Source organism: Dermatophagoides pteronyssinus, unplaced genomic scaffold (assembly GCF_027571235.1).
Source record: "Dermatophagoides pteronyssinus isolate colony J.1.1.1.1 unplaced genomic scaffold, Derpt_VIB-CSIC_2022.12 sq0020, whole genome shotgun sequence".
In the NCBI taxonomy this organism is placed as follows: domain Eukaryota; kingdom Metazoa; phylum Arthropoda; class Arachnida; order Sarcoptiformes; family Pyroglyphidae; genus Dermatophagoides; species Dermatophagoides pteronyssinus.
Window position 1 is genome coordinate 443,109 of NW_027461544.1, and position 17,518 is coordinate 460,626.

The following is a 17,518-nucleotide window of genomic DNA, read 5'->3' on the forward strand; positions in this document are numbered from 1 at the left end:
CGAAGATAAAGAATCCGAGAGTTTTCTTCGTGACCTATCGCCTTTTGATTCATGCTTCTATGTTTCTCTTTTTTTGCATCATGATTCGACTGTTAGTAAACAGTGGTAGTAGTATTGATTTAAGTTATAGGATCCACACATTTATGTCGCGTCTACAAACAATGGATAACGTTCCAAAAGAAAAAGGAAAACAACTTTTTTTTTTTTTATCAATCATCATTCAGCATTTGATCGTCGTAGTGGTCGTTACATAAAAGATATTTGAATTGGCGCAAATTTTTTTTTTCTTCATTGATTGTTTTCCTGAAATCATCAAAGCGACCAAAAACTGAAAAAATTGTGAAAAAATTTCTGATTTTTTTTTCGGGAATTTCTTCCGGTTATTATTATTATTCAACTGAATCATCAAATTGTTCAAACATTAATGATTTTCAATGTATAATAATCACCTTTAAAAATCGGGTGATATTTACCTGAGAGCAACAACAACAACAACAAATCATTATCATGCGACTTCCTTGTGACAATTTCATTTAATCAACATAACCATGAACTTTATTCAATCATTTTTTCATGGATACACAATGTATCTTGATATTGTGTGTGCCATATAACAACGACGACGACGAGGATAACTACGTGTTTGTTAATCGTGAATAATGGTGTTGATTATGGTGATGTTAAAATGACCTGTAGGTGTTTTTGTGTTTAGATTCTTTTTCTCTCTCTATAGTTCTGTGTGTGCGTTTTGACGAGAGAGAGAGAATCCCAGTGATTCATTATTCTTTATGGTGTTTTTCAGTGTTTGCTTCAAGTGTTCATCCAATTCTGATAATTATCAAATCAATCCTCATCCTCATCATCAACAGCAACAGCATCAACAAAAAAATCATCCAAAATGAGTAAATATCTGTCACCAACAACAACAACAACATTAACTTTTTCATCACTTTTATTCTATACATCACTTATTACATTAATAGTTGATGTAATGTCAGCTAGATTACCAGATATTTATTGGAATTCAACAAATCCAATGTAAGAAAAGATTTTTACATTCATTCATTTTGTTTCCCTCCCATTGACTTTCTTTCTTTTTGCATCATTTTCATCCGGTGAATGTCCGTTTCATTACATACTTTTCATTTCATGTTTTTTCATTGGCCAACTTTCCGACTGACAATTGTCAACATTGTTGTTGATTGTTGATTGTCAATTCGATTGTATTAATGAATGGAAATATTGTTCAAAAATAGATCCGTTTTTGTAAAAGAAAGTTTTCGTTTTGTCATTCATTCGGATTTTTGTTTTTTTGGATTTTCTTCTGAGTTTATTTCAAACTCAAAAATCTCTCTCTTTTTGTATATTCATCATTTGAATATAAAAAAGAAAATGTTTCACTTTTCATCATGCGGTGATGGTGATGGTGATGCTTGGCCTACCAAATACAATAAAGCCCTGTATGTTGTTGTTGTTGTTAGGGTTATTTTTATCTTTATATGATCCTCATGATGAAGAATCATCATCAGGATTTGTTGGATCAATGCCGAACAATCCAATCAGAAAGAAAAAATCCTTCTGTATGTACTGTGTGTTTGTTTGTGAGAAAAAACCATATTGGCAATTTTGTTTGTTTGATTACCGTTTTTTTTTCATTGAGAATGAAAAAAATACTTTCAAATTTTCAAATCCTAATCTAATGTATGACTGACTGACTATATTGACACAGATAAATCACATATTGAATAGAAAACAAACAAAATTCTATTATTATTCATTGCTTTTCAGTTTTTTCTGATTTTTTCTGACTTTTGGTTTGATCAAAAATCAAAAGTCAAGTCAAGTGAAAATCAAGTGATCATGGTCATCATGGTGGTTTTTTTTCTTCTAATTCAATGTTTTCAATTGATGTTTCTTGAATTTAAATCAAATAAAGACAAGTAGCCATAGATTGAAATGGAATGTCTTTCTGTCTACAATCATTCGATGATCATTGATCTACTTCAATTATCTTCTTGAATTTTCTTTCTTGAAGTACCATCTTTTCATCGAATCGACTGAAGAATCTTTATCTTTAAATCTTCAAATCTTATTCATTCAATGTTTTAATTGTTTGTTTAATGTAAATTTTTTGGATGCACTTATGGTAATACACAAGTCAAACAAACAAGTCAAAATGAATGTCAGTTTGTCTAGCTAGCCACGTGGATGTATGTATGGTGTGTAACTTATGGATCAAAGATTGTTTTCGTTGTGTGTGTGTGTACAAACTCACCTTTACACACCTGTGAATTATTATAATAATAATAATGATTTGCATCAACAACAATATGATGATCCAGTTATTTAAGTTATACAATTTTCATTTCTTCGATTTTCTCGTTTTGTATAATGGTTCAGTGGCCACAAATGATGATGATGATGTGGAAATAGCCAAGGTCAGAAAAAAAATCATATAACATCATTGGTTGTCTGACGATCACTTCTTCTTTTTCTTTTCATTCACTTACTCAGTAGAAATAGAAAAAAAACATTGATTCTTTTTTTTTTCTTAAAAATCAAACCATGATGATGATGATGATGATGATGATCAATAATTATTATTTCGACCAATTCGACAGCTAATGGCTAATGGATGAATGGTTGAATTGAAAAAGAATGGAGTGAAAGAGTGTGAACGGGAAAAGAAAAGGTGAACGAAAGGTGTCCAAATCTTCAAATATATACAGATCTTTTCAGAGAAAGAAAGAAACATCGATGAACGAAATGGACATAAAGAAGAAGAAGAAGTTATCGTTGACCACCACCACCACCATTATAAGCCGGTTCCATAGTGGCCAAATTGAAATGCACATCCATCATTCTATCGACCAGTTTTTTAATATAGTTGGCCTTACCTTTTTCTCACACTTTTTGTTCTTGTTGCCTTTTTTTTCAATTCTTTTCCATAATTTTTACCCATAAAATTATCCCATTAAAAAATTTTCTTTTTCATTTTTGTTACCTGAATAAATCAAAAAACACTCACTTAATCAATTCCAAATGATCTTTTCCTTTTTCTGTTGTTGTTTGATAATCATCCATAATCCATCATATATTAAAAGTGTGATCCGATTATTATTATTATTATTAGTCAGTTGTTTTTTCGTTGTTGTTGTTTTTCTTTAATATCAAAACTAAACACTGACTAAATACGCTCATTATTATTATTATCATCGTTTTGTGATTTTTGATTTTTGATGATTTTTGATGATGATAATATCCTTCTATTTTCTTGTGATTATTTGGTCAAAAACACCTTAAAGTATATAAAGTATCCATTGATGATGATGATGATGGATTTTTTTCCGTTGTTTTGATTTTTTTTCTGCATTAAAATTGGTTCATCAAATGAACAATATTATTATTTTCACTTCTTTTCGTCTTTAGTTTCCATGTGAATTTTTCCCAAGTTTCTCATCATCATCATCATCATCAAAAAACAAGACTAAAATATATCCGGATTTCATATTGCATATTTTTGGTTTCTGGTTTGTCAAAATATGTTATTATCGGCATGCCGTTGTTGTTTGGACATCGCAACCATTACGGTTATAACATTACCCGTTACCATCATTATCATCATCATCATAACTTTTTTCATTGTTTGTTTGTTTCGACAAATAAACATCTCTCTCTCTCTCTCTCTCTCTCTCTCTCTCTTGGTTCCCATATTCATTACATTTTAAAAAAATGGTCAAATTATTCATAGTTACATCATTTATGAATGGTGAGGATTGATAAGATATCCATCCATCCAGAGTTTTCCTGATTTGTGTTTGGAGACAAAAATCCAAAAAAAAAAAAATCAAGTTCAAAAGCAAAAGCCGATTCGATTCGAAAGTTTCGAATCGAATAATTAATTGGAATCTTTTTTTTGCTTCTTACCTGATGAATTTATCTGCTAATTAGTTTTTTTTGCTCTCTTGGCTAACTTTGGCCTTTGGAAATCTTTGTCGGATTCTTCTTTCTTTTTTCGTTACTTTGTTTCGTTGTTGCCTCCGGTTTGCCATTCATTTACCCGATGATGATGATGATGATGATAACATTGAGATTTTTTTGTCTGTCTGTCTGTCTCTCTGTTTTCTGACCTGGTCGGTTAATTTAAAAAAAAACTGAAACAAAAAATAATGATGATGATGATGATGATAAGCTACTATGACAACTACAACTCTTTCGAGACAAAAAATTCTTTTTCCCTTAAAAAAATCCTTTTTTTTTCTTGGCGTTATGGTCATCATCAGTGTTAAACATTCACACACACACACACACACAGGTAACAAACTTTTGGGTATAATTTTCTCTAGGTAATGCATATTTTTGACCAGACCAGATGCTTCTGTTTGTTGCCATTTTCCATATACAATGATAATTGGTGATTATCATCCATGAATGAATGATGACCACCACCACCATCACCACCACCGCATCCATCTTGAAAACCGGCCATCAATGATTATAATGGTAATCAAAAAAGAAGAAGAAAAGAAAAAAAAAAGTCGTAGGATGCCATACATAGTGTGTGTTTGAATGATAAAATTGTTTGAGAATCCAGTGAAAAAAAACCACACAAAATTGCACGAATTTATTTGATTTGATTCGAAAGCACATTGTTTGTGTTAAATTGTTGTCGATTTTCAACGATTAACTTTTTTGAACAATAATAATAATTTTTTTCCATTGATTCCGGTCAACTGGTCACGAAATTCTTTCCTTCTTTCATTGAAAATGAAACAAAATTTCATCATTTTCTGATCTCATAATGACCATTCTATGAACGGAATCGATTTTTATCTTTCTTTAATTTTCTTGATTCCACTCCTTTATATTTGTGTTTGTTTTTTGGATTGATTATTGACATTTACTTTTCTTGATTTATGTCTGTCACTCACTCTCTGTGTCTCAGATGCCACAATTTTTCTTCTTCTTCTTCCTGATTCAGATTAGCGAAAAATGATTTGATTGACTTGACTTGGATGTTTTCAAAAAAATTTTATTTTAATTAGATCTTTGGCTGGCTGGCTGGCTGATTTCTTGCTTTTAACATTTTTATTTTTTTGACAGTATCCAAAACGAACGTAGGCGTTCAGTATCTATCTTGTCCACCACGAACATTTACCACACACACACCACTTGTCACACACATTTTTTCGAATGATGTTCATCATTTTTGAATCTTTTGAATCATCATTTGTTTTTGGAAATATTAGACATGTCAGATTGCCATTCATTCATGGAAAAAAATGATCGATTTTAAAAATATTTTTTTTCTAATTTCTTTCTGGTGTGATTAAGATGAATAGAGAGAGAGAGGGGTCAATCTAGTCGACCTCGACGTCATTTCACCTCACCTCACCTCACATCAATCATAATATTAGTCATATGATGGTCGTGGTAGTGTAGTTCGGGAGTTTGAATTTTACATAATCTTTGTTGGCTGCTGATGATGATGTTCTATACCTTCCATTCGTAGATCGGAGAACGATTCACTCGATTTCGCTCAAAAAAAAAAATAGATGTTATTTTTTCATATTGCTTTTGGCTAAATTTGCTTGACAATAAGCAGATGTATGTGTGTGTGTGTGTTTTCTATGTAGAATTATGCTCATCATCATCGGTAGTTTGTATGTGACATGATCAATCTTCGAATGAATTCTTCCGATTCAATCGATCAATTTGTGGACAATGGTTGTTTTCTTTTCGTTCGTATGGATGTTTTTAGATTGATTGGCTGAACAAATTTGTCGTCAGCATTTTGTTTCACCATATTCTTCTTTTTTGCAAAAATTCAAATGGAATTACCGTATTCGAATGCAAAAAATGTCACGATTTTCGCCTTTCTTCAAACATCAATGGGATTACAATAATGGTTTTTAGCTATCCAGACTGGTTGTATTACCGGCTTGCTTACCTTTTTGTTCCTATATGTATAAACCGATAATGAACGGTTTTCGGTTTGTTTTTTGTTTGAAGATATAAAAAAAAGACTTATCTTTTTTTAATTGCCAACTTTTTTTTTTATTTCCAACCATACACACGGACAAATTGGATTTCATTTTGATAATAATAATAACATAGTCGAAAACGAAAAAAAAGATGCAAAAAGGTATTCATCATATGATGATGACCATCGGTCAGTCAAAATATACATATGATGATGACCATCGGTCATGAATGGAATGGAAGTATAAAGGAGAAAATAATTTGATTTGTCTCTCTTTCATTCTCTTTTTATTACAATATCTAATTTGATTAAACTTAATGATGTTTTCTTTACTTTGCATGCATGTTTATCCATCTTGATATGTAGCTTTCTTTTGATGATGATGATCATAATGATAATGAATATTGTTGTTGTTGTAATAATGGTGTTTGTTGTTTTTTAGGGATGCACATTTATTCAACATGCAATCCATCTGTTGTTGTTGTTGTTCTGTTCGCTTTTTTTTGGGTCCAAAACAACAACAGTGATATGAGATTTCTCACCTAACCTTACCTCATTCTCTCTCTGTATACATTCATAGAGCCGTTCGTTTAATTTAGTTCAGTTCTGGACTAAAGTTTTTTTTTCCAATGTTGTCGTCTTTTTTTTTACCTGGCTGATTGACCAAATGCTGATGGGTGAAAAAAAAGAATTGCATTAAAAAAAAGTTGCTGCATCTTCGTCGTCAACTCTGATATCTTCTCAGACCTGTTTTTTTTCCTCTCTCTGACATCAGATTTTCATTACCATCATCAATTTGGTCAAAAGAAAAAGGCTCGTCATTTTTCTTTTCAGTTTTCAGTTTTTTATTATTATTATCACCATGTCTTTTATACTAATGAATTTCTTCTTCTCCTTTCGCCTATCATAATGAATTTTTTATATGATAGATGGATGGATGGATGAATGTCTTCTTGAAATGAATAAAATGAATTACGAGGGTATTACTGCTGCTGCTGCTGTCGTTGTCGACGTTGATGATTTCATTTTATGACCATTATTATTATTATTTTCAATTGAATTAAAATGTTTTTCTTCTTCTTCTTCTCCATAATGATGAAAAGAATATTTAGTTTTGGATGCGTGTGTGTGCTGCGCATGCGTATCGATTTCAATTTTTACAATTTTTCAATGTTTGCTGAAATTCATTGATTCTTGATTCGACAACGTGGCAAATTTTTAACTTTTTCTGAAGATGTTTTTTGTTTTGCCTGGCTTTTTTTCCCGATGGTTATTTTATGATTTGGCCATTTCTTGATGGCCAAAAAGTCCGGTATTTGAATGAATGAATGAAAAAAAACTTGAATAAATTAAATTAGCATACATTTTTTTTCGGATTGGTATGTCTGGTGTGTATGTATATTATTCAATGGTGATGGTGGTTTAAAATTGAAAATTTTCAAAATTGCTATCCGGTCCATATGTTTTTGTTGTTGTTGTTGTTGTTTCGCTGACCGTGTCAGTATACTTGAAGTTTGTCGGCATTTTTTTCCAAGCCAAACAACAACAGCAGAAAATTTACATTCAATGATGATGATACACATTCATCATCGGTTGATTTTCATTCATATTCATATAAGAACATAGCAACAATATTCATTTTATTTACTAGGATTTTTGTTGTTGAATAATAAAAAAAGATCCATATGGAAAATATATGATAATGAACCGACCGGCCAATATTGATGATATAATGGATGGTCGTTCACAAAAAACCTACCTGCTTACATTGATTTTTTGGTTAAATTGATCAATCGATCTTCTTCTTGTTGTTGTTTTGACAATAAGTTTTTTTTTTTGGTTTGTTTTGATCATTTTCAGGAAAATCAATTCACTTTTCATTGATTTTTAATCTTATTATTTTCTCTGGTATAAAAGTAGACCCATCTTTTTTGCTGAATTCGTTCCATTCACATAAAACCGTTGACATAGATTTACCGTTGTTGTTTGTTGCTCAACTTTTTTGTTTTGGTCCGTCGTTCGGAAACTCCTCTCTCTCCACACTATAGCATATTTGATGTGAACAATGATGACATCGATCGACCAGTATGTGTTTATGGACCGATTGATAATGATGATAATGATTATTCGCATCAAACAAATCGGTTTTTTTTCTTGTATTCGCTAAAATGCACCCGAAAAAAAATCTCTGCTGTCACAATAGTCGATTATCTAATCGATGAATTCGTCCATTTCTTTTCATTTGATTGATTTTCATTCATAATCATCATCATTATTGTTGTTATCACAATTAACAACAATGAGATTCGTTCAATTGTGAAGCAGACACACACAAGCAGAATCCCATACAACTTGATTATTTCCTTTCCTTTTTCGATTGAAACTCTACGAATGATTCGGATAATGATGATGACTATTAATCAATATTAAACCGTATTAGTTTTCTGCTGAATGAATGAATGAATGACATTTCAAAGCGAAAAAAAACGAACGAAAATTTGATTAGCTCCAGCGCTTGATGAAACACGATGTACTGCTACTGCAGCGAGATGATCCAATTATTTTGTAACGTAGTTTTGAATGAAAAAAATTTGTAATTTTTGTTTGTAATTTTTTTGTAATTTTTTTGCAACTGAAATTCAACTTGTTACACATTGTGTAGTTCAAAATAAGGATCATATTTCTCTTGTTTTTTGTTTTGTTTTGTTTTGGTTATTGTTTGCTTTCAAATAAATTGTCCACTGGTAGGAAAAACGAATCAAATTTCCTCGATCCATTTGTAATCCGATACTCGATATAACGTATTTATAACAACGGATATTTGTTTCGTTTTGTTGACAATAAAGATGTCACCATTATTACAAAAAAAAAGTTCAACGTATACCAAAGACCGGTTATGTTTATAATAAACATTTATATTGATGATTATCATCGATAATTTATCGATCTTCTTTTCTCTCTCTCTCTCTCTCTCTCTCTCTCTCTCTCTCTCAATCATTCATCCATTTTGCTTGCATTCTCTCTCTCTCTCTCTCTCTCTCTCTCTCTCTCTCTCTCTCTCTCTTTCTCTCTCTCTCTCTCTCAATTAATAACCAAGGTTACATATCGAATATTCTATGAAGTTTGTCTGCTGGTGTTTGTTTTTGTCTATTCCCATTAAAGCAAACAAACAGAAACCAAAAGAAAATTATGGGCCATCCATTTTTTTCCATTTGGATTTGGTCATTGGATTTTTTCTCGTTGTTGAAACATTGTAATTTGAGTTTTGGCCAGGATAATCTACGATATGTATCTACGTACGTGTTTTCTTTTAGTATGCTTTTGGGTGTTTGTTTTGTTTTGTTTATTTTTGCATTAACGACGACGATCGAAGAATTTATCATCGAAAAACAAAAAAATTTAGCATTTTAGCAATTTATTTGCAAAGGGAAAATTCTCGGTTATTGCTGGCTGTTTTTTCCCCTTAATCTCATAATAATCATCATTCGATCGATGGTGGCGGCCATCTCATAAATTCATTTAAATTTGATGACAAGTTGAAAAAAACCAAGAAAAAAACGATAAAAAATGTCTTTTTTTTCTTTGTTTTTTCTTCATTGCAAGCTGAATGATTATCGAATGATGATGATTATGCATGCTTTGAATTGCCTGGATGTTTGATATGTGGAACATTCATCATCATGGTGGAATTTTCTTGAAAATGTGTTTATAAATAAAGTAGCTAAAGATAACTTATGTTTTTGTTGTTGTTGTTTTTCTGTTGATAATGATGGTTAGCAAATCACATCAATAATGTCTCTGCTAAGATTTTTTTCTTCCAATAACATCCCTAGGAATTGATGCGTTTGTTTGATGATGATGAATGTTGATTTTGAATCAAGTAAATTTTTGTATTTACTTTTTTGTTATCATTGATTCTTGTTTGTTTTTTGCTTGTTTTTTGCTTGTTTGTTGTTTGTCTGAAAAATGTTGGCGCCATTCCTTGTTTTTTAATTGTGTCCATTTCGAAATCTTTGAATAAATTTCCTTTCCTTTCAAGTAATTTCAGTGTTAACCCGAAACGGTTACAAACAAACAAAAACAACAACAAAAGTTATCCCAAAATTTACGATTTTCACATATAATAATAATAATAAAGTTGCAAATGAATTTTGTTTCGTTTGTCTGGTATTTTCCACAAAGCAAAAGAATGAAACTTATTCCAATTTGAAAAAAAAAGAAAAAGAAAAATCTAGTCTTTTGATCATCATCATCATCATTTGGTGGTTGCATCTAATGAATTCTTAATTTTGTTTCGTTTGTTGTTTTTTACAACAAAAACATTGATCACGACATCTAACAAAGCAACGAACCGCACACACAAAAAACCAATTTATTCAAACACTTCTTTTGGTTTCTTCTTTCGTGTTTGATTTATATTGATGACCAGATATTAAGGATTTAATTGTAACATCATCACCACCACCACTATTATGCGGTGGTTATTACTTTTTTCTGATACAGTTTTTTGGCCATTCATTCATTGGCCATTCCCTGAATTTTCACCAGTGTGTGTGATGATGAGGATAATTAATAGAAAAATTTCGTTTTATAATTACAAATTTTCTAATGATGATGAGTTTCCTGTTGCTTTTGTTTTGTTTTGCCACAAAAATCATCATCCTAATAATAATAATAATTTTCGATTGACCACGCCAGATGTTTTTTGTGTTTTGCTTTTGTCTTGTTTTGTGTTTTTGAAATGAAATGAAGCAAAAAAAGGTATAGGCGTGAAAATTGATGATGATGATGGTGAAGAATCTTTTAAAAAAATTTTTTCATTTCGTTTCGCTTCTGGTTTGCAAAAGTTTTTCACGAAATTTTTATTTTCAAATTTACCCAGTGTGTATGTGTGTGTGTTAATGAGGCAATTTAAGGAAAATCATTTCATTTCATTTTTTTGTCCAAGTTTGGCAGGTGAGTTTTTCTTTCATTTGTTCAGGTCACATTTTTTTGATTGGAAAATGGAATTCATATCACCAATACGAATAACACCTCGTGACCATTTGCAGTATTTTTTTTTTTTTTTTTACTTTACTTTGGTGGTTTTTCCCCTAACGACTATTTCGATAGCCAATTAGCTATTTGTCAATCTAACATTCCATTTTTACAGGAGTGTGTGTGTTTGTGATGTGTGTGTGGAAATAGTTAGTTAGTTAGATAGATAGAGATAGATTTAGTTAATTAGATCCATTTAACTTATTAATGCGTTTTTCGTTTCTTGATCTTCGTTTCTTCGTCGTCTTTGGGTGCCATTTTGATTGATCGTTTGGTGGTTTTTTGTTTTTTTTTGATTTAGTAGAAACAGCAAAGTCAATTCGTGAATAAGTTTCTTTCCTATCCATCCAAATAATTGATTTGATTTTTTTTAACTTTTCTTTCTCGTTTTGTCAGTCAGTCATTCATTCATTCAGTCAAAGGTTATCTTAGTTAAGTTAGTTAGTTAGTTTTTTTTTAAATTTTTCTAATTTGATTGGATGATTGTTGAAAAAAAGTGGATCTACCTATGTGGATTTTAGTTTAATTTAGCTGAATTTTTGGCTAAATTTACTGGGTGTTTTGTTTGAGCCAAAAACCAAAGTTTTTGCCATGAATTTATGAATTGACTTGAATATGATTCCAACCACAGTAGCAATCAGTAAGAATATTTATCATTTTTTTGTCAATTTTTTTGGTTGATTCGTAAAACTTTCAAAAGAATTGGATTTTTTGGTTGCTTGCTTGTATGATATTCATCATCATCATTAATGATGATGATGATATTCATTATTCATTCATGGTGTGTGGAGGTTGTGGCCAATGATTTATTTTAGATGATTTTTTTTGCTGGAAAATTTTTCCAAACAACTTTTCCTAGCAACTTTTTTCAAATCAAACGATTGAATTGATCATTTTGGCTGGCGACAGAATGTTTTTCGTTTTTAGTGATGTGAAGAATTCCTTTTAGCACATCGAATGTTTTTTGTCGGGGATTTTCTTTTTTTTGTTGATGTTTATTACAATGTTTCCTCTGTGTTTTCGGTGTTTTTTCATTTCAAAAAAAAAACAAAATTTTTTTTATTATCGAAAAACACACAGACACAATAATATTTCGTTGTTGTTTGATTGAATTTTTGAATTTTTTTGGAAAAGTTTGTCTGGCCATCACACATCACACATGTGTGTGTTTTTTCCAAATGTTCATTTCCTTTTTTTTTTTGCTTGACCATGGTCTAATGAAATGACAACAAACAATGAAAAACTTTTCAAAAACTTATTTCTGGGATTTTTCTTTCATAAAATTCTGGACTTTCTTTTACTTTTTTGCCGCCTTTGTGATCCGGATGTCCATGATATTTTGGTTGATTGAAAGAAAATTAAGAAAATTAAGTTATTTGAAAGTAATTAAGTTATTATTACGATGATGATTTAGATGATGTGTCCGGTATATGAATTTTGTTTAATTTTTGGTGAAACAAACAAACCAACCAACCAAAAATTTGATCATCATTACTGCCACGATGATGATGGTCGATGATGATGATCATCAGATTTTGATCACCTAATCTTGAATTCTTGATGATGATGATCATCATCATCGGTGATCAGCAAATTCACGGTCTTTGAATTGAGCTTTGTTCACACCAAACGAAAAAATCTTCGTGAAAATATTTTTGTTGTTGTTCTGTTCTGTTGTTCAACCTTTTTCCTTTTAGTTGTTCATATATATGCATAAAGCTAATCATGATTTTCACCTTTGACCTTACCTTGATTTTTTTTATTAGACAGGTAACATACTTTACTCCGAAAAAAAAATAATTTCTTTCTTTCAAAGCAAAAAAATTATGACCGAAAATGAATTTGAAAACAAACACAACAGCCACCGTGTAAAAGAAAAGCTTTTGGGTTATATTCAAAGCGTATATTATTAGTCGTTTAGGTTTGGTTTGGTTTGCCATTCTTTTGGCTTTCTTTATTTAATTTGCGCTAAATTATTGACTATACTCGAACAACAACAACAACATTTGACATGGATATATATGTGTCCAAAATGGACACGTACTGTGTGTGTGTGTGTGTTTCTTCGAAACACGTTTCTTTCAGTTGGCGTTTGGTTAGTAGTTCTCCGCTTTGTTATTAATAATATTCTTTAATAATGGACAAGGGTCAACATTATTATTATTATTTTTATTTTTCTTAGTTTAGTTTAGTGTTGTTGTTGGTTTCCCTATGTTTTCCCTACATACCATCATCATTCATTCATCCATCCATAGGCGTAGACGGTTTTTTTTTCCTAATCACAGATATTCATTCATTCATTGTCAATTTTTTTTTGGGCATCTTCCATTTTGGCTATTTTGATCTTTGTTCTTTGTTCTTTGTGTTGAAATTGCCGAACTAACTTAACTCAACTAAAATTTAACACGTCGTGTGCAAAAAAAAACATAGACACATAGATAAGAGTGAGGTGTGAAAGGTCAAATCTTACAATGTTGTTTTTCGAATTTTCCTGTTTTTTTTTTTTTTTTTTTTTGGACCATCACTGTTTAATGATAATGGCTGTGTGTTTTTTTTCTTCTTAAATGATTGCCGCCAACAACAACAACAACAACGAATTTATTTATAACTGAACTATGTGTGTATGGATGACCATCACATACCCCGAACCAAACCAAACTGAATAATTAAGTTTCTCGGATTCTTTTCCTTTGCCTCATTGGTCGGCATTTTTCTTTATTTAGTCTGCTTTTCATTTAATCATCATCATTGTTTTTTCCCCTTGATGGTTACTTCGACGTTAATCCAAGTCTATCTATCCAGCCATCTATCTATCTTGTTGCATTTTTGTTTCCATGATTTAAATTTTTATGAATTGAAAACGTGTCTTCAATGAAGGAAAGGAATGGAAAGCGAAATTAGCTTCTCCGAGAAGAAGCAAGAAGAAGATCACAACATTGGCAAATGGCATTTCACCTTTGTTCTTTTTTTTCGAAAATCTTCTTCTTCTTTTCACAACAACAACAACACACCCGAACATTTTTTTTAATCCATAAAAATGTTGAATGGCATGCCATTGAAATGAAATGAAATGATCATAGACAACCATTGATCACACCACCACCGACGATACTTTTATTTTGTCTGTATGATGATGATGATCAGTGGCTAGAAAATTTGTGGATTTTTTTTTCATTTTCATTTTCCAAAAAAAAAGATCAAACATTATCGATTAGACAAAAATGAAAGAAAGAAAGAAAGAATGTTCTTAATCTTTTTTGATCGGTGTTTTCATTTTTTCTCCATATACATTATATGGGGTCGAAATAGCGAAATCCAGGTTAGGCCAGTGAAAAAAAAAATTAGTTTTTTTTCAGTTTTGAAGGTAGGTAACTAACTAACTATTGGCGACTTTGACCTTTATTTAGTTTTGATGATTTTCATTCATTCTATTCAAACACACACACACCGTTTGCTCTGGTTTTCTTTATTTCGTTTTGGTTTGGTTGCAAATAAGGAAAAATGATTTAAATCGAAGAAGATTCCCACTGTGTCAGTGTTATTTGTTTGTAAGAAAATTTGGTGCGAATTTGACAAGCTATAGCAGTGATTCTCAACCAGTGTGCCGCGGCACTTTAGTGTGCCGCGAAATTCTGAAAATGCAACTGTTATATATTCAAAAATTCTAAAATTGTGCCGCGACAACAAAAGGTTGAGAATCACTGAGCTATAGTGATACTCTCTTATAGTCCACCAAAGATGATCATCATCAAGAAGATCAAGTCGAATAACAAAGTCGGTTCTTTCCTTGAATTGAATTGAATTGGACAGATTTATTTTCCATATCTCTCTCCCTGAACAACAACTACGGGTTACATGCCGTGCAAGAATATATTTATTCACTGGATTTGAGAAAAATTTGACCCCCTCTCTCTTTTTTCGTAAAAATTTAAAGACGATTTTTGAATGAATTTTTTCTTTCAAAGTTCAATAAAGTTTTTTTTTGTCAATGATGACAACAGCTGAGTGACTTTCTGAATGATTATATTGAGTGATTGTGAATGAATCTTCAATCAACCATTCATTCACTTGAAGTTTTTTTTGTTTACAGAAAAAAAAATCCTTTGAAACCTTATTTCAATCGTCGATTTCAAGTATGTTTGATCGGTTGTTGTTTCTGTTTGTTTGTTTCTATGTCATATATCTTTTTCAAAATCTAACCCAGTGTTAGTCTGGTTGTTGTTTGATTTGATTCACTGTTATTGTTGTTGTTGTTTATCAATGGAAACGACGGTGACTTACTTTTTTCTTTTTTTGTCAACAAAACAACAAAAAGTTGTTTTTTTTCTCCATTCAAGAAATTCAATTGAATCAACCAATTCATGCAACTTTGTCATTTCATCATCATGAATTATGGTTGAAAATTTTCCTATTTTTCCCCTATTTTCACTCAACTTGGTCCTATGATCCAACAACAACAACAACAATCAGTTTCAAAAGTTACCCATGTTCGTTTTCATTCAGGTTTATTTATTTATTGAAAAAACCCAGTCACACATAAAAGAAAAGAAAAGAAAAATTCCACGTCTTTCCAGGTTCCCTTGATGGTTGAAAAAAAATCAATTCGATTAGCTCTTTGTCGATATAGTCGACGTCGTCATCGATGATGATTGTATCGATATTGTTTTGGCCCCAGAAACAAAAAAAAAACTAAATATACTCAAGTGGTTCACTGTGTGTACTTGAGTGTTAACAAAAACTTACTTACTTAGTTTATTATTTTCCATTTTTCAATTTTTCCTTTTTTCACCCGTAACTTATGTGTGTGTGTGTGTGATTGAGACTGATAAAAGTTTTTTTTTTTTTTTTGTTTGGTTGTGTTTGGCTGGTTTGATTTTCTTTACCGTTTTTGGTCCGGATGACAGAAAAAAAAATGAAAATCTTTTTCTTTTCTTCCATCATCATCATTGTCATCATTTGTTGTCGGGCTTCCATCATTTGTTGTCCGGCTATTGTATCCAGTGATTTGAAATTTCTTTCTGAAAATTCAGAATGCACTGAACGAAATTCCTTGCCATTATATACTTTTGTTATGTTGCTTTTGTTGTTGTTTGCTATTTGTTTGTTTGTACAATTTCCTTTCGGACATTATAAACATTATTTAACAAAATTTTTCCATTGGAATTTCCATATGAATAATTAATCTATGAATATGGAAAAGATACCTTAATGATTTTGCTTGTTTGGAATCAACGAAATTTTGTTTTTTGTTTTTTTTTTTTGAAAAGCTTTTCGGTTCTTCAATGGAAAATTTTTGTTGGAAATTTTGCATCCACTGCATTATTAATACCCCCCAAAACAAAATGAAACGCGCTACAGGGAGTTTTTCATTTTCCTGAATTGAATTTCAATTCAATTTGGTTTCTTTGCCAGCAGAAAAGAAGAAGAAGAATTATTTTTTATTCATCGATGCAGAAATTCTCACTATATGCACACACACTTGGATGTTAAAATAGGAAAAGGAAATCAAAATGAAAACGAAACGGAATCATGCTTCGTATGAAAATTCAATGAAATCAAATCAAAAAAAAATTTCTATTGTTATGTATGTTCTGTGTGTGAGTGAGTGAGTGAGTGAGTCATCATTATTCTCGAAATATATATAAAAAAATCGATTCTTCAATCCTTTTTTTTCCTGTTTTACAGCCAAAGTGTTAATGTTTCATTTTTTTAAATTTATAGCGTGAAATAATTGAATCAGCATAAAACATTTGAAAAACATTTATACTAGACTATTTCTACCTATGTAGTCAATTCTTGTTTTTTATTTTTTGTTTTGAATTTTCATTTTCACACGGTCCAAACCGAACTGAACATCATCATCATCATTAGAATCATCGACATGCTAAATGAGTCAGACGGTCCTTGGCCACATCAATGACACTGGTATAATGATAATGATGATAATCTCATTAGCCAACATTATTATTTAGTGTATAAGCAATGAGAAATAATGTTTTTACAACAACAACAATTTTGCTTTCTTTCTCCTGAATTCAAAATTCATTGCCTTTTTTCTTCATTTAGGATTGAGAGATTGAATTTCTTTCTTCATTCTTCAATGTTTTATTTTGTTATTTGTTGATTTTGGCTTTTAACTTTTATTATCCTTTAATTTTCTGTTTTGTTTTGTCAACTCTTCGCCTCTTTGTAGAAGATGTTTCTCTGTAAACTTTCAGATTTTTTACATTTTCTCAGTTGATAAAGAAATCATGTTTGGATCATGTTTTTATTACATTTTTTTTCAAAATTCTATAAAATCATTGAATTTCAAAACTAGAAATTCTGAACAAAAAAAACAGCAAAGATGGCAACTTTTCAAAATAAACAAAAAAAACTTCTAACAACAACAAGTGATTCCCATCAAGAAAATATTGCTGTTGTTGTTGTTGGATCTGGCTTTTGTGAGAATCAAAAGATTGAATTAAGATTTTCTTCTTTTGAATTTGATCACCATGA

At 30.8% G+C, this 17,518-nt stretch overlaps 1 protein-coding gene across 1 annotated transcript in view; it reads left to right on the forward strand.

The window, feature by feature from the left end:
• Window positions 1-209: 209 nt before the first annotated feature.
• The window catches only part of Ephrin (ephrin), a 64,613-nt gene continuing 47,304 nt past the window's right edge, over window positions 210-17,518 (forward strand). The window contains exon 1 of the mRNA XM_027340644.2: window positions 210-1,038. Within this exon, the coding sequence (XP_027196445.2) occupies window positions 899-1,038 (140 nt within the window). The 5' untranslated portion in view covers window positions 210-898. The remainder of the gene's footprint in view (window positions 1,039-17,518) is intronic.